Raw genomic sequence first — 18981 nt, forward strand, 5'->3', positions numbered from 1 at the left:
ACCAGGTGATATCGGTATCGGAAATTAAGGGTTGGACAATATCGGATATCGGATATCGGCAGAAAAGCCAATATCGAGCATCCCTACTTACAAGCAATAGTTGGAGGTGTGTCAATAACCACTATGTGCTGCTGAACGGTCCTGTTGCTCACATTTGTCTCTGCTTAGGTCTTTTGTTGCACAAAACTGCTCTGTATGTTTATTTTGATTTGTTGAACCGTCACCGACATTTATTCTTGCTATTGTTGTGTTTTCCATTTACTGTAACTGATATGTTTCACATTAAGACGTTTGTTTTAAGCCTGCATCTAGATTTTAGGCTGCCAGTCATCTGTTAGATGAACACTGTATATTTACAGTAGTGTTTATTAATATGCACTGTCCCTGAGGAAAAAAATAGATCATATATGCTACACGGGAAGGTAGAAAAGTTGTGGGATTCATAATCTCTGCATGAAGACTTGGTTAGCAGAAGGTTTCTTTTTGTACTATGGACCAATAACGTCTGAGCATGCTTCAGCTATCTTCAGCTCAATTTGGACGTCTCAAGTTGCTAATCGGACCGCAAACAAGAATAACCTTGGAAGAGGTTCACCTGGATATCTCCTGGCTACAGCGTAATATGAGCCGTTGAGGCTGAATTGCACGTCATTTTCCCCAAATTTCTGTTTTCTGTTGAATACAGGTGTGAAAATAGCCCAACCAGCTGTTAATTTATCCGAAAGCTAACAACCCCCTAACGCGGCCACCTGACCTGAACTCACATGAGCCAGTTTCCTGCCCCCCCCCCTCCATCAGCTCACACTCTAGATATTAAGCAAGAATGAATCAAATCATTTAAAACTATTTCAATTCTCCATGATGATCACCATACATCTATGTTCTGCCTTATTATTATTATTCTGCCTTATTAAATATGATCCTGAATGTGTGTGTGTGTGTGTGTTTCAGTATGTGATGCACTTTAGGTTAAGGGGTGGGGGGGGGGGGGGGGGTCAGGGATCAGCGTTCGAATCTCACAAGTCCTAAAAAACCGAATGTTCTGCATTCGGTGACGCCGCCACACTTTGTGTGTGTGTGTTTGTGTGTGTGAAGAGCTTTTTCACACACACACAAAAACACACATATATCTATCTTTATATATCTATAAGTACGCACTCTGGAGCATAAAACTACTCCTTTGCATGCAGATTTAGAAAACTGATATAAAAAGTACAGTATTCCATTTTTTTATTACTTGAGCTTTTTGCGTTGAAGCTGCAGCCTTCGGAGCGGCGCTCGCTGGTTAAGACTGCCGTGTGTGGTGCTGGGCTTTGGGATTACATGTCACTGTGCTGAGTGGACTATGTGAACTAAATTCTGTGTTATTTCCCCCAGCCTGCTGTTGTCCCGGTTTTACCCAAAGTGCATTCTGCCATCCCTGATACATGCAGAGGAATTGAACAAAAAACAAAACAAAAACATCCTTCATTCACCCACAGGACAACAAAGGTCATCTGAATATTCTAGCGGTGTACCCAAGCGATGCATAGACACAAATAGGATTCTAACAAAATAATCATTTAAGGGTTTACCCGACATCAAACTGAGGCCAAGGATATTTCCATAATCAAAAATAGAAATCATTATAAGAAGCACAATTGCTAAGTAATATATAAAAACATACCAGATAATTCACTTCATCACATTTGGGAATTCGTGTTCTTGGAGGGCGAGATTTCTATTTCATCTCACAGGCAAAGAAAAAAAAAACCTCCATCCCTTTCGAGTTCTATATTAATAAATAATCCATGCACAATCCTTTTGCCAGTAAACCCTTTTGTTCAATGTTTATAGTGCTACCAGTATGCAAACCCTGAATGTCCACATTGTAAATCATCAATGAAAAATACTCATATGTACAGTGTAGCTCAATAAAATGTCAGTTCTCTTTAAATTCAATTTGCATGCAGTCAACTGCATAATATACAGGCAATAAGTACGTTCATTAGTTGTTTCTTTGGCAGGCCAGAATCCAGCTGGACATGCATAGAGAGGTATGTACAATCACAAAAAGGGGATCCAGGCCAGCGTGGAGTCTGGACCCACATGAGCTGGAGATAGAAGTCAGTGTGCAAATGTTAAAGAAGCCAGTTTTGGGTTTTTTATCTGGGAGGATTAAGACCAGTGGTGTTCCTGGAGCCGACGGAGCTGGATGCTCAAAAAAAGAGCATAACCTTGAACTGATAAAGGTGATCATGGTAGAACAATGTGTCATGTGATCACTGTGTTCCATTCTCTACACCACTGGTTGAGCTCTCTTCAGAGCCCCTCGTCCTTCTCTGAGTCTGGAGAAACGGGCCTAGAAACTGTGAAAATGTCCTGACGTTGTATTTTGGTTTTGGGTGTGGTGGCGACAGACAGCGCCCCCACGGAGGGGCGCTTCTTTTCCGATAGCAGTTGGATAATTTCTGCTACCTGACTCTCCAGGGCGCCCAGACGGCCCCCCAGAGTCTGTATGTCCCCCCGGAGCTCCAGCCGGGTCTCGTGCAGCGCGGCATGCAGGGCCTGCTCTGGGATGGGGCAGAAAGGGTGAGGGGACCCGGTTCCTCCGGGGAGAGGGCTGTGGAGGAGGGGGGTGACCGCAGCAGGGGTGCGCGCCTCCCCCGCCCGGTCGATCCGCAGCTCACTCTTGGTGATGCCGCTGTCACAGGAGTCTGTCTTGCGGAGGGGATTGTTGCAGGACACCCCGACCTCCTGTATATCCCCACCCCCTCCTGCGTCCTGACCTTTTCCCTCCTGAGAGAGCATCTCTACGGAAACAGCCTTGACATTGTTGTTCAGCCCCTCCTTCCTAGCCTCCACTGGAGCCATGTTGTTTTTCAGACGCATCCAGCCGGTGGCCTTGACGGGTGGCTTCACCAGCGCGGGGCTGGTGCTGACTTTGAGCCTGACAGTCTGCTCACCTCCACCTCCAGCAGAACTGGGCTGCAGCTCCATGATATCACAGTTATTCTGCTTGGCGGGAGGCTCGCCAGGATGGCTGTACGCCAGCGAGCTCTGCATGGGTGTGACCTGAGACACGGTCAGCACGCTGCTGCTGGGCGGAGCCCCGTTCTGCATAGAGGAGTGGGGGCGCTGCAGGCTGAGCGGCAGGGAGTGCTGCAGGCTTGAGTGGCCCAGCTGCAGGCTTTGGGGGTGCAGGTGCGGGTGGTGCTCCACCTGCAGCTGGTTCTTCTCCAGGTCCAGCTGCGAGGCGGCTGCAGCTCCCTGGTTGCGGAGCTCCTTCTGCTGCTTGAACTTCTGGAAGAGCTTCCGGACGGGATGGTCCTGCGGGATGGTGAGCTGCACCTCGTTCTTTGCTCGCTGCCTCTCCTCTTCCTCCTTCTTCACCTCACTGATCTTGCGAAAAATGATCTGCAGGGGAAACATAGGGAAAAGAACAACACGGTGCTTATCAGAACACTTTATATGAATACTATGAATAATAATTCTCTCTCTGGCATTCTCCACTGAGCGTTGCACATTAATCACTGGAGATAAAGGCAATGAATGAAAGAAAAAGAAGAAGAATTATTATTATGGAAATCTGCCAGTCCATCTCAATTCTTTCACTTGAGCACATTCACGTGTCAGGAAATTCTCTGCAGTGCACACAGGTAATGCAAAATGCAGCTGACTTCCGGAGATCTGTGTTCAATTATCCATCAATGCTCCCACACCTCCCCCTGTATTATTCAGCCCAAGTCTGGCGCCACACTCTCCTGGCTCTCCTTACACAGTAATTACACTGGGAATGACAGAAATCCCTGCCAGGCAGGCAGTCAGCCATCCAACTGGCGATTTAAGCGTTATTCTTAGTTAAAATGATAATGCTCCCAATAGCTGGCATGCTGAGTCGATCTTTGAGTTAAAGCTAGAAGAGAGGGGAGTCGCCCACCTTGCTGTCAATCCATAATCCACCAAACTGACCACTTTTACCTCCTAAACTCTCTACTTTCATCCATCCATACTTCCTGCTCATCCAGCCTTCCTGAGTCTGCTCAGCTAGAAGAGCATCATTTCAAATCTCCACGGCTCCCTGGAGGCAAAACCTGAAAGAATAACTCTTTAAATTAAATTACCTGTGACGAAGAAGTCGAGTGTTGTTTGATTAAAAACTGGTGAAAACCGAACACCGGGGAGGAGTTTGCCCACCCTTCCCTCCTTCAGTAGTCTCTTCCTGAAGGGAGCAATGAGTCCTCTGTCTTTGTGTATAAATCAAAACAAGGATCTGTCACGAGTGAGCCGATGACGATGATGCGACTGGATCAAATACAATGAACCTCCATTAACTAACAATCACTTTGTATTAACTTCAGCACAGTCGCTTCCTGTTATCACATCAAGAGCAAAGTGCATCTCAACAGTAAACTGAGTGTGTGTACAACTTTTTCTTTAAGTTGCCAACATTTCTTTATCTTCAAGCATGTATTAATGTTTTCAGTCACATACATATTTACTAAGCTCACTGTCCACAAATGATGAAAGTTAATGGAATCTTACGTAGAACTTGACAGTTTTTATATCATGCACTGCAACCCTGAATGTATCCAGACATTAGGAGGAGGAGCTGTATATGAGAATGCAAACACAGTAATGTCAGGTTATTGTCTGCAGAACTCACAGCGAGCGCGTTGATGATGTTTCTACTGTGCGGCTGACGCAATACATGCATTTACATGTTTCAGATTAGGTTCAGCAACTTTAACTTTTGTTTCTATATTTGTATCTATTACACTTAGCCCCCGGCTTAAGGCATTCTGGGACATTCTATATCACTCCAAGGCCTGAGGCAATCTAAAGTAGGTTGCAGTCTTTTTTGGCAGTAGGGTTAGCCCCAACTTTTTTGAAGCTAAACATAGAAATATAAAATGTAACCGTGGGCTGACTGGCTTACTGTAAAAGAAGGCTAAACAAGACCTGCAGGACATTCAGAAGATCCTTTCACACATGCACTGTGAATTTATCAAGACATTAGCTACAGAAGCTGTATGTGAAAATGCTAATGTCAGAATCAGTTGGAGTAGTCATTAAACACTGCCAGCTCCCGACTAGTCAGTGTGATGTCCAACTGAGCCCCTGTGGAAGCAGAGCAGGTCATTGTCCGGCAAATTCCCTGTGAACGGTACCGTGGACATGTTGATGACATTTTTAATCATGCAACTTGTGCAAAACTGAAAGAATACAAACATCTGAGGGTGAAGAAGAAGGATGATTTACACAAAGACAGCAACAAATGTTGAAGTGGAGAGACGATGAGATTTGGGATCTTCTGTTCAGAAGGATCAGAAAAATTCAAGGAGCCCCAAGAGACTTTTCTTCTTTCTGACCAAATACCAAACTGGCTACATGACTGTGACTTAACATGTTCCGCCTCCTGCACGCTTTACCCAGACGCCACCCCTCATCTAAACCCAGGAGGTCGGGGTGTCCTGCAACAATCCCCTCCGCAAGACAGACTCCTGTGACAGCGGCATCACCAAGAGTGAGCTGCGGATCGACCGGGCGGGGGAGGCGCGCACCCCTGCTGCGGTCACCCCCCTCCTCCACCTTGGAGTATGATTTTTATTATTTTTTGACATTTTATAGACCAAACGATTAATAGAGAAAGAAATCTGCAGATTAATTGATTATGAACATATTTGTTACATGCTTTGGAGTTTTGGGTCTGTCTATTCAACCAGTACAAAGACATACTGACACACTGACTGGCAGCCAAAGACTATACATAGTTGGCCTTGCAGAGCTCTGCAGGATGAGCGCTTTGACCGAGTGGCACCAGGCTGAGTAACCCCACACATTTCTCAAATTCATTTCTTCTGATGCAATTATTCCATCCTTCTGTCTCCTCAACAGCCAGCACTCACATATGGAGCCTCATTCTTGTCCGCAGCAGCCGTCCAGCGTGACGCACACACAGAACAGCAGAATTATAAGTAATGCTGTTGAAAGGCTCGCTCTCGTCAGCGTCTGATAAGTCCTAAGTGGAGGCGAGATTGATAAATGGCTCCTCAAGAGACACTCGGATGAACAGCTGCATATTAACACACTGAGTCTATGATTACTACACAGATCATAGAAAGAGTGAGATCTGCTGTGCAGCGTCACAAACCCCCATTAGTGCCTTTATATGTATGAAGGAGAGTTTGAGGTGAAACCATGAATGCAGTAATGAAATATATTATATTATGACACAATTATTTAGCTTTTTACCTGAATCAGTTATGAAATTAGGTTTCATTAAAAGTTATTGAGCACTTGCTGAAGTAAAAATGCAGACTTCATGTGAATGTCTTGAGCAGTGATACTACTTGTATCCGAATTCCTCCTCTGGTGAATCATTTGAGAGGCTTTTTAACATCTTTCCGACACATTTGAGTAAATGATTTTTCTTTTAAATAGCACTTCTTTTCCATAACATCTTTTTTCAAACTTTTCTCTTTATATGTTTGTTAAATATATTGATTTCTGATTGGCCGACATACTGTACAATACCCTGTTTAAGTGGATGTTATTAACAGCAAACATCAGTACACTTCATAGTTGTATATGTTTTAACATGGAATTACTCATGGTATGGTCAAACCAAAGGCAGAGCAATATTCAGCTTAATTAATACAGATGATTTCTGTTTGGCAGACGGATATCCCCTGTAGCCAATCACATATGCTGCTCATGTAACAAGGTTGTTGTGGAGTTAATAAACTACTTGTTCTTAGTGCAAATCAGCTTTGTCGGCAGCCTTCTGGTGCATCAGCGCAGGAAAGCGGTCACACACACCAAAACTAACAACTTCTTACCTTGTTGCAGTGAAGTACAGGTGTACTCCAGCACCCCGTTATATCATATAAGTCTTGTCTCCCAATTGGTTTGATTAACTGCTTGCTCTACAACCAGCTGTGTATACACTTCATACAGTTGATATTTTAGTTTTATCCTTAAAAAGGTTTAAAACTACTAAATGAACTGCCCTCAAAAATGTATTATTTAGTGGAAATCATAATTAAAGCTGCACTAGACAATGTGTAATTTTTTCAAATGTTCCAATAAGCTTTCTCTGAAAAACAATCAGTTGAAGGCTCTTTGTATTTTTTTTATTTTTCCTCTCTATTTTGCCTTTGGTCCACAAACAGGACAAACATATGGCATCTTAATTAGTAGGAGAAGACACAGTTGCACTAAAACTGAACCCTGTGCAGCTTAAAGGCTTTTTCCTGAGTTCAGACATCAGCACAGTAGAGTAAACAGTGCCGTACTGGAGCTGCAACAAAAACCATCCAACAAAACCCAAATCTGAGAAAAACAAACATATTAGCATCGTAGTGGAAGCAGCAGTTATGTGACAGATGCTTCCTGACACACACACACACACACACACACACACACACACACACACACACCTGCGTCCTCCAAGAGTTTCTGAAACACAGCCAGTGTACAGAGAAGCACATGTGCCACTTCAAAAAGTGTGTTTGTCTAAAACGTACTAGACAGTGCATGAATTACTTGGCCACTCTGTCACAGGTTTGAACCCTGCAACAGTAAATGTACCATCAATCAACTAATGTTTCAGCATCGGTGAGCATGTGACAGTAGAGCAGTGAATCTTTAGTTGTGATCATCAGTTCATAAGCACAACAGATGGTTGCCGCTGTTTGCCTGCTGTGCATCAACTGGTTGGAAACTGTGGAGAGCTGATGTGCATTAAGTCAGTGTGGTCCTTTCATACTTCACCCCACACTCCCCTGAGAGCGCCATGGTGCACTCCAGAGAGCTCCGTATGCAGATTTTGAGGATGCATATGCTAATGAAGAGAAATCAGAGGCTGGAAATAACACAGTCCCCAAGAAAACTAAACAAACCATCATAGGGATAAGACAAGAGTAAGACCCCGATCAGACAGAGACTGAAGTAGCTTTTAGTAATTGTCTCAATGTCAGTGAGTTGTTGAGCGTCTCATGGTTTCCCGCTTTAAGCCAAAATTATACTGTCCTTGTTTGCGAGGGTCTGATTTGGAGGTGCACAGCTCAATTAGTCACTTGTGTAGTTTATCAAATCAAATCAAATCAACCTTTATATATATGGCGCTTTTCATACAGAAAAAGTGCCTTACAGAGATGTACAGAAAAAGAGAAACATCAAATAAAATCAGGAGAAGAAAGTTAAAAGAACCCAACCCTCCCACAGTCATGCAGAGAGACATACACAAATGTATATACGTTCATTCACACATTCACAAAAACACACACAGCCACGCTGACACACAGACACACACACTCATACCTACGCAAACACTAGCTGTCAGTACAGAGACATGGCCGGGCAGCGAGACCTGAGGTACAGAGGAGTCTAGAGGAAGCTACCTTTGGGGGGCCAACCACACTGGGAGAGGTCCCAGTCTAAGGTCACAGGGAGCACCGCCACAGAGACCACCCCGACCCAGGCAGACAGGAGCCTCCGAAACCAAAGTTCAGAGCCCCCTAGCTGCCCGGGCCGGAACTGTCCACGGGACAGCACCCCCTGCGGCCAGATCAGAGACAACTCCCAAACTGGCAGGCCCCCTGAGTAAACACTGGAGATTAAAAACTGTTGCCTAAACAGTAAAGGGTTAAAATATGGAGGCTAAAAACACGAGGGACTAAAACATAAAAGCATTAAAGCATAGAGGCTAAAACATGAAATAGAAAATAAAAGCATAAGAGCATAACACATGAGGCCATAAAAATAAATAAAAGCATGAAGGCTAAAACACAGAGGTTAAAACAGTAAAAAAGGATAAAAAGTGCTCTGATTAGCACTTCCTAAAAGAAATCAATTAACTAAAAGCCTGGTTAAAAAGATGGGTCTAAAGCCTCTTTTTAAAAACCTCAGCAGTCTCCGCGACCCTGAGGCTCTCCGGCAGGCTGTTCCACAGTCAGGCCCATAATAACTGAAAGCCGCGTCCCCGTGCTTTTTTGAACTTATCTGTGGTATGGTTAAAAGGCCGGTGCCGGAGGACCTCAGGGTCCGTGTCGGCCGATAAGGTAAAAGCAAATCAGATAGGTAAGAGGGCCCATGACCGTTAAGACACTTAAAAACTAGTAGAAGAACTTTAAAATCAATCCTGAAACGCACAGGGAGCCAATGCAGCGACTTTAAAACTGGTGTTATGTGCTCCCGCCCTCTGGTCCTTGTCAGCACTCGTGCAGCTGAGTTTTGTAATAATTGTAGATTCGAAATGCTCTTTTTGGGAAGGCCAGAGAGCAGGGCATTACAGTAGTCTATACGACAAGAGATAAAAGCATGCATCAGCACCTCCTTGCTGGCCTGAGAGAGAAACGGGCAGACTCGGAATAAAACTGAGCTCAGAGTCAAACATCACACCAGACTAACACTTCTCAAAAATGTTGTTTGCAATTAAAAAGTAATTTACTTGATTGAAACCAAGTTTTTCCCAAATTTTACTTAAAAACGGTAAGCTGGATACAGGCCGATAATTATTAAAGATGTTGGGATCTTAATTGCTCTTCTTCAGAAGGGGCTTCACCACCGCCGCTTTAAAGGAGGCAGGAAAAGACCCCCGTCTGAAGAGAGCAATTCACCATGTATAAAAGCTGATCCTCAAAGAATCCACAAAGTGTTTTGAAAAACGGTGTGGGAATTGGATCTAATAGGCAGGTTGTGGACTTTACTTGGGAGAGGACTCGACCAAGTGTCCCCGCATCAACCAGGGCAAAACTCTCCAGTGTTTCCTCGGGTAAAATCAATGATCCAGGTGTGTCAACATTGGAAATCTGTTGGGGTAAAAGACTCGATCTGATGTCATTGATTTTATTTCTGAAGTGGTCTGCAAAGTCCTCACAAAGGGCGTCAGTTGGTGTTTTGGAGGATCTATTAAAATTTTTGTTTGTTAAAAGGTCAATTGTGGAGAAGAGGAATTTGTGGTTGTTTTTATGTTCGTTGATTAGTTTATGGAAATGGGAGATTCTTGACTGTTTGATGTATTGTATGTTTTGAGATGTTCACGTAAAATTTCATAGTGAACAGTCAGTTTTGTTTTTCTCCATCTCCTCTCAGCACTCCTGCAGTCTCTCTTTAGTTTTTTAGTTTCTGCATTTCTCCACGGGGGTGTCGGTCTTGTCATATTTCTTTTTATTGAGAGGGGAGCCACCAAGTCCAGCGTTGATTTTATTTTATGGTTAAAATTATCAACAATAAAATCACATGTTGCTGGTAAAATTTCTGCCGGAGTGCTCTGTAAAATCTGGATAAATTTTGCAGCCACTTCAGAAGTTAGGTAGCGTTTCCTCACTGTTCTCATTGGGGCCTCCTGCTGGTTAAAACTGGTGATTGTAAAAAACACACAAAAATGGTCAGACACAGCCAGGTACACAACAGAGGGCGCACCAATGGACAGGCCATAGGTTATGACCAGGTCCAAGGTGCGCCCCCTGCTGTGGGTCGGCTGCGTGACATGTTTTTAAAATCAAGGCAATGGAGAAGGTTTAAAAATTCTCTCGACATAGGATCTGAGGAATTATCTATGTGTAAAATAAAATCACCGGTTATTAGTATTCTGTTATACATGCTATGTGTTATTGACAGTAGCTCTGAGAATTCACTGTTAAAAGAGGTGGAATAGCGGGTGGTCTGTAGACTGTCATACAGAGGATGGGGGGGCTGCTAAAAACAAAGGCATGATACTCAAATGATAAATATTTGTTAAAAAAGACTTCATTTGATAAAATGGTGTTTTTGGTGATTGACGCAGTTCCGCCTCCACTTTGTCCCCCTCTAGTAGAAAATAAAAAGTTAAAATTTGGTGGGGAAGCCTCAGTGAGAACAACAGGTGCATCAGTGCCAAGCCATGTCTCTGTAAGGGGAATGCTGTCAAGGTTGTTATCTAAAATTACATCGTAAATGATAAAGGATTCGTTTAAAAGAGAGCGCACGTTCAGCACAGCTATTTTAATGTCTGTGTTGAATGTGCAGATTGTACAGCGTACTGTAAATTAGCCGAAAGCATGCGGCTACCCAGCGTGCTGGGGTGGAGGCCATCGCTCCTGAAGAACTCTGAACGGCCCCAATACAGGTTAAAATTGTCGATAAAACCAATGTTGAGGGCTGTACATGCTGATTGGAGCCAGCTGTGGAGACTGAGCAATCTGCTAAAAGTCTGCTCCACGGACTACTGTGGGGATTGGGCCAGAAATATAAAAACTGACTTACCACAGGCACTTAAAAAGGATAAAAGACCATTAAAATCCTTTTTGGTCAGCTCTGACTGCTCCCGGGCTAAGTCGTTGGTCCCAACGTGAACTATCACCCGACTGATAGTGGAAGATAGTGAGAGCAGCAGCCCCGGGAGCTTGTCCAGGATATCTGGCACGGTGGCTCCAGGAAAACAGCGAGTGACAGCATTGAAGAAGCAAATATTCCTGACGATGGAGTCCCCGGTTATCATTGTGGTCGGGGAGAAGAGGGGGCGAGTACGGGGAGGGGACGGCGGAGGACTCCAGTGGTCTCGAGGTGCGCGACCCGCCTGCACGCCGGTGGTCACCGGCTGGAGGTGGTCAGTCTAGGCAGGTGTGTGATGTGTCCGGGAACCCAGATGGAGGATCCTCTGTCGGCTCAGTGCGAGCAAGACGTCCAGACCGTCTGAGTACGGCGTGTGAATGAACGTATATACATTTATGTGTGTCTCTGTGCTTGACTGTGGGAGGGTTGGGTTCTTTTAACTTTCTTCTCCTGATTTTATCTGATGTTTCTCCTCTTCTGTACATCTCTGTAACGCACTTTGCGATACTTTTCTGTATGAAAAGCGCCATATAAATAAAGGTTGATTTGATTTGATTTGATTTCTATACGGCGTCCCTTAACATCTTACAGCGAGAAGACGATGTTGGTTTGGTCAGTGGCCGTCGATCCGGCCTCACGGTGGAGTGGCTGCCCGCCTGGACATTACTTTCCCGCGGTGAGGTGACAGTGTCGGCCGATGTCAGAGCGACAGCCGGGTCACCAGACCGGACCGCCCGACTGGTCCCACCACGGACCACCACCTCAGCCCATGACTCCTGATGGTTAGGAGTTGAGCAGGAAGAATGTTGAAGGTTGGCGACGGGGTCCCATTTGATGGTGGTGTCCTGGATAGCTGCGTTGAGGGAAGTGATGTGTTTGGAGTGCTGAGATGCTATTTCCATGAAACTGATTTGTTTGGACTGCTGTGAAGCTACTTACATGAAACCGGACAGGAGTGAGTCCTTCTTTTTCATTTCATTGGAGAGGCGACAGATGTCTTCTTTCAGGTCAGCAATCTTTTTATTTGCCTTTTGAAGGACTGTGTAGCCCTAACATGGCGTGGTAGGCATAATAGTTTAGTGTGTGTGTCTGCTTGTCCGTGTCAAATCACGCTAGTAGCTACTAGCTACACACAAATCACGCTAGTAGCTACTAGCTTCACACAAAACACTCCAGGCTGTGTAAGATCACTGATGCAGATGATTCAAACTGCCTCTAAAGCAGGTAGAGGTTCTGTATACAGTACAGTGTAAGTGTCAAAACACTCAATCCACAGGGAAAGACTTATGAAGGTTGATTCTTTTTTAATTTGTTTCCCCCCCGCACAACTCCTGCGTAGTGTCGCTCATGCGTAGTGTCGCTCATGCGTAATGTCGCTCAGTTTATAGTCAATTTTTTGTTCTTTTCACGCCTTTACTATTCAGTCCAGCTGAAGATTGACAGGAAACAGGCTGTGGCGAGCCTTTAAGCCTCTGTGTATGGGGTGTCGCAATTGCGCAGTTTTGCCGTCCACACCATGCTGACGTCTGATGATACTATCCACGTACAAAGACAATATAATATCGGCTTTAAGGGTCTTGCGTTTTTTGCAAGAATACCCTAAATGCCTTGAAAAAAAATCAGTAAGTCCGATCAGAAGACTGCCTTATGTCATTTAACTTTGCAGCAAAATCATTCTTGTGTTTTTCTGTTGTTTATGTCCTCTGAAAACTGCATTACACATACACATATTTGTGTATCCCTTTATTTCCAACATTATGTGAAGGACCTCTGCTGCACAGATTGCTGCCTCAGCTGTAACTCTGAACACAAACGCGTCACTCTTTAAAAATATATAAATGACGTGTTTTCTGATATGAGACTGGAGGAGAACCACCATGTCATCTCTTTCTGTTGCCTTTACAGCTTCCTCAAAGGATCTCAACCATAACCGAAGGAGTTGGTGGTACAGATTTATTCATTAAACGTCTAATTATTAGTTTTATAATTGGATTCACACATACTTGATATGCACAGCATCACAACAAGAACAAGATCACAGAACTCTGCTGCTACTTTTTACTCCAGACATTGAATGTAATTAAGATTTTTTTTACTCCTGAGACACCACCTGAAGGTAATTAATTGGCTGACAAGGCAGAAAACTAATGGTTCTCTTGGTAGAGTCCAGGGTCTCGGAAATCTTCCTGGATTTCTGCGATTGGGGAACGAGCAGATGTGATTTGGAATTACAGCTTTGTTCACACTGCAGTTACAAGTGACCTGAATCTGATCATTTTCGCTCATATGTGACAGATACGCATCTAATTTTTTTGGATGCAACCGCAATCTGAACAGCCAGGTGTGTTAAATGTGACTTTGACTTTGAGGGAGAGTGAAGTTAGTAATTTAGTATTTGGGCTGACACTTCCGTGCAAGCTAGGGTCTTATTGTAATAGATCTGTTTTTATAGCATTTCCAGAGAGATGTCCCAACGGTGCCATAAAGTCCTACAATACTGGTTGCCGTTGCCATGTTTGCTTCCGTAAACACTGTTGCGGCCTGATGTCATCAATGATCAACTGTCCATGCGGGTCACTTCAGGAGTGTGAGCTGTTCACACAGACAGGCCACATTTACATCACCTTACATCTGTAAATGTGGCCTGTCTGTGTTAACAGCCAAACAAAAAATCGGATTTGAGCAATAAATCGGAATTGTGCATTCAGACCTGCAGTGTGAACGCAGCCTTAGAAAAGGGAGTTTGTTACCTCCTGCTGAGCCGGCTGGTGAGAGGCAGTGGGAAGAATTAGTTTCCTCCTACATGAATAAAACCTACACAAACATTTGAATAAAAACAAAAGTGCAGGTGCGTATTAGGCTTGCTGCTTTCAAATCAAATCCTTTACATTCGAGTGGTCTGCTTAAAAAGTGGGCGGGCTTAGCATTTAGCCTGGTACGGAGCTACAGAGCAGTGGTTTGTTGGCCACGCACATACTCACAAGGTGGAGGGTTTTTTGACATATACAGTATTTAAAATTAATTAATTTTTATTGTCCATTTCACTGGCTTGTCAAGCCTCTCGGATACCTCAAACCCTGTAAAGAAAGAAAAAGAAAAGAGCATCATTCCTCCAGATGCAGTGCCTTTTTTCTTCTTCTTTTCAAAACCAGTATTGTTTTTAAATGTTGGACACATTTATAAAATCAAAAATGTGACTAATAAGATTGCCTGTATTTACAATCCCACCATCAAGTTGTTACTAAAATAAAAATGAAAATGAACTTCTGTGCAGTAAAGTTTTTCAGAATGAAAACAATTACAAACGACTTAATTTGCAGAGGTAGAGATAATCATGTTCTGTGTTTGGGAATAGAGAAGTTGTTAATCTAGAGTTTCCTCTTTTACTTTAGTACATTATCACGCTAAAAGACTATATTCTGCAAAGTCGTTCTCACACTCTGTGATCGCTCTGATTTTTAACACCTTGACATCTTGTTTTTCAGGAACATAATGGAACCATACCTTTAGGGCACGCTCAGAAGCACATAAGAGCACCGGCTCTATGACTATCTGGTGATAAAACGCAGTGTCGGGGGGTCAAAAAGTGAAACCTGGATCCACTTTGTTGGCTGCAAAACAATCAAAGCCTTCCAACAAAACTCTCCAGCAAACAATGCATATTCTTAGTAGATTACATGCAACGTAAAGAACACACTTCTACTGCAATCACCAAGACGGAGGATAAAATGATTGTCACAGAGAGAGCAGGGTCGGGTGGAGATGACGACAGCCTTCACGCGGCCTCCTCTGTGAGTAGCAAGAAATTGTGCAAGACCAGCTTGCGAAACTAATGTCACCAACCAGTCATCACCCAGCTGGCAGACCGAGGTGCAAGAGGCCAGAGGGACATCGTACCATCGAGTACCAAGGTCTGTCAGTGCTCCAACTTAATGTAGAGGGCCTCACCACCGCCAAAATGGAAGTCATCTACTAGTCATCTGACTCCCACAAAGTAGCAGCCGTCCTCCTCCAGGAGACACACTGTGCCAGTGACAACATCCTCAAACTGCCCGGTTTCCAGCTTGCTGGCTCTACCTACAGCAAACAGCATGGACTTGCAACCTTTGTAAGGAACAACTTTAGTTGGACAGCCTCTGGCCAATATCCACCAGGCTCGAGTATCGAGTGGCTGTCAACTAAGATGCAGACCACATCGGTTGTCAATGTCTACAAGCCCTCGCCGTCAATGCTGACCATGGCATCACTCCCATCGGCACCTGCACCCCCCATCTACGCAGGGGACTTCAACTGCCAACACATAGACTGGGGTTACAGCCATACTATACCAAATGGAGAGACATTAAGCCAATGGGCTTCCAGTGCCAATGCGCTGCTGCTGATCGACCCCAAAGAACCTCCAAGCTTCTTTTCAGCATGCTGGAATACCCACACCAACCCGGACTTGGCCTTCGCTGTGTGTCAAACGGCTCAAAAGCCAGAGAAACGGGTCCTGGATAGGTTCCCCCGCTTACACCACCGACCGTCCATCATAAAGGTCCCATCCCTGGTGCAGCCAGTAGCGGGGAGACCCGTCAGGAGATGGAACTTTAGTAAGGCTAATTGGCAGTCATTCACTGAGGAGACAGAAAGAACATCACCCTGCCTCCCAGACCCAGACAACGCCGACGTGGACACCGGGTACGCAGCCTACTGCAGAGTACTCCTTGGGGCAGCAAGGGAACCCCCCCACCGTGGCTTTAACGCTAACTACATCCCAGGCTGGGGTGAAGAAGGCTGCCACCTCCTGCATGCCCACCAGCAGGCAAGCCCTCCAGCAGGCAAGCTCCAGGGAGGAAGTTAATGAATCTGCAACGGCACTCCTGCAGAAGCTAGATGCCACCCGAAGGTCAAGGTGGACTGAAGTAGTTCAGTCAATTGACTTCACCCACTCCAGCTGTAAGGCGTGGCGGACAATAAACCAGCTGACAGACAGAACACCATCGACCTCCCGGTGCCCAATAACAGCAAATGCCATCGCATCCCAGCTCCTTTAAAACGGCTGTTTCCCTGATGCTGATAAGAACTTTGCCCACACAACATCACACCAGGTTACTACCCTGTGTAGAGCGGCTAGTGTAGACGCCAACTTATCAGGGGGATTTACAACAGCCTGAGTTTGTGATTCACCAGAGTGCAAGAACATCTGCATGGCTCTGCTCATTCTGCTCGACATGCCTGCGGAGGTCCAAGCTCCTGAAGATATGGCGCGGCGCTGCTGTCATAGCCCTTCCAAAACCAAACAAGCCTGCTGAAGACCTCAGTCCTACCAACCCATCTCACTGCTCTGCGTCCCATTCAAAATCCTGGAGAAGCTGATCCATAATCGCATCGAGCCAATAGTGGACCCCCAACTCCCACGGGAACAAGCTGGCTTCCGGCGCGGACGCTCAACGGTCGACCAGCCTGAAACCTACCCCTGTGTCCCATCTGCCAACACTAGCGGGAATTGCCCCGGCCGGCCTCCGACGAGAGGCTGCTACCCTTGCTCTTGCAAGAAGAGCCCAAAGACACAACTGGCATATCCTGCACGATACCACCATAACAGCACTTCCTCCTCATAGACTGAAGTCCCGCCTCTCGTACAACAAGGCGGCACAAGAGCTGCTCAGGTCCATCCCTGAGGATCTGTCTACAGAGGCATAGCTGACGGCAGCCTGAAAGCCCGTTACATCCATGACCCTGGAGGTCTTGAAGGAGAGGATCTGCCACGCCAGCAATTGACTCTGCTGAACCACCTGCGAACTGGGGTCGGACATTACAAAGCATCAATGAGGAAGTGGGGCCTGGCGGACAGAGCATCATGTGAGTGTGGGGAGCCAGAGCAGAGCGCTGAGCACATAATCACCACCTGTCCCCTGTATAAACCACCCTTGGAGGCCGGCCTCTTCGATGTGGGACCTGAGATGAGAACATGGCTAAATTCTACTGAGCTGGACATTTGATGATGACACATGAAAGAAGAAGAAGACAGAGAGAGTTATATAATTATGTCTCGTAGTTTTATGTGCAGTGTTTTGATGACTTATAAGCCTTAAAACTCATGGATCACTGGAGTCTCTTAGTTGCCTAAGAATAGCCTTTCTTAACTGTTTTGTTTAAAATTTTCCTCCATTTTCTCTTTGTCCAATATCTGTTTCCTTTTTCCGTAAATAGTGTGCATAATCTTGCATTAATACATGAGTATTGCAAAGTTGTGAATAGAATAGTTGCAGTGTCAGCTCTAAGCAGTGGTGACATTTTGTGAAGTTGAGCATGCTCTTCTGCTTCATGGTGAGAAATGTTCTGCCCTAAATAAGTAACGAGACAATTGACTGAATGAGAATAAAGAGGAGAAAAGATAATATTGTAAAAGGAACAGCATGTTTTCTGCTCTCAGCCTCAGACACTCAGGCATTCTAAACATCACGGCACCAAAAATCTATTTTTGTCTCAGACTTCAAAGTCTCTTGTTATAGAGACAGTTCAAATATAAACTGGATTTCAGCGTCGATAAAGAACGGGAGCACCAGCTACAGACACAACTAATGCAACATTATGTTTACGAGCTGCCCGGATGTATGTCGGTTCTGTTTAATTATTCAAGAGCAGAACACAAGGAGAGTGTCAGGGTTTATTTAGGGTTCCACAAAGAGACGCTGGTTTGGCTGAGTAATGTCTTTATTTCATCCATGCCCTTCTGACTGGAGGGGAGGAACCAAACTGAAAACATTACACACTGTAAATCTGAGCAGAGAGATATTATGCAATATTACATGCAAGTACAGACAGACTGTATATGATACATAGCAGTGTATGTATATACGGTGTAGTGTACTATCTGGTAACGTCATAAATTCCACTGTTTTGTCTGTTAAATGTCTACACTGCCCACTTTGCTTTGGTGATGTTTCACTTAATTCCCTGATATGAAAGCACGGGGGCACTACTAAAAAAAAAAAAGCATTAAGGAGATGAATAGGGAGAATGACAAAAGAAGAGAGGAGGGGAGGTAAAGAGGTAGAAAAGAGTGGATAAAAAAGAAGGAATATAGATGTTACAGGAAAGGCTGTGTAATATGCTGAATATGGGGGTTGGGTGGGGGAGGTGCACATTATAAGAAAATGAGGAGAAAGTCAAAGCTGATCAGGGAAGAAACAAGAGAAACCATTGATTACCAAGACCAGTATCCCCAGTAGGCGATATGTTAATTTTTAATAATAATAATAGTAATAATAATAACAAAGACACAACAAAATGAAACAAAACTAAACTACAAAGAATTTAAAAAAAGGCTAACCGAGTCGTGATTTTTAGGGTTCTGCTACCACAAAAGCTATGACCGACGATAACAACAGGGAACAGATAAAATGCCTTTATTTTACAGAATATTATAGATCTAAGACAAATCAAACAGAAGGGAGGAAAAAGTCACAATTACAACTCTGTCTGCTTCTTCAGCACCATGGACTCATGAGCACACAGTTACAGTAGGCTGCTGATATTTCAGAGCCATGGTCAGGGCCACAGATTCTAACTGCCACAAACCTTAGTCAGATAAAGGATCAATGATTCAGGCAGACTAGACGAACATATTTAACTCAATAAACTCTATGTCCCACACTCTCCCTGTTACTCCGGGATGGACAGGACGGACGGCAGGTT

The 18981-nt window shown here is 44.6% G+C and overlaps 1 protein-coding gene across 1 annotated transcript in view; it reads right to left on the minus strand.

Annotated features, from left to right (window-relative positions):
• Positions 1 to 2301: 2301 nt before the first annotated feature.
• The window catches only part of kcnh5b (potassium voltage-gated channel, subfamily H (eag-related), member 5b), a gene marked incomplete at both ends in the record, with an annotated part of 156443 nt that continues 139763 nt past the window's right edge, over positions 2302 to 18981 (minus strand). Inside the window, one exon of the mRNA XM_083924468.1 lies at positions 2302 to 3396. Coding sequence (XP_083780594.1) covers positions 2302 to 3396 — 1095 coding nt within the window. The remainder of the gene's footprint in view (positions 3397 to 18981) is intronic.

This window comes from Echiichthys vipera (genome assembly GCF_963691815.1).
Source record: "Echiichthys vipera genome assembly, chromosome: 12".
Taxonomy (NCBI): domain Eukaryota; kingdom Metazoa; phylum Chordata; class Actinopteri; order Perciformes; family Trachinidae; genus Echiichthys; species Echiichthys vipera.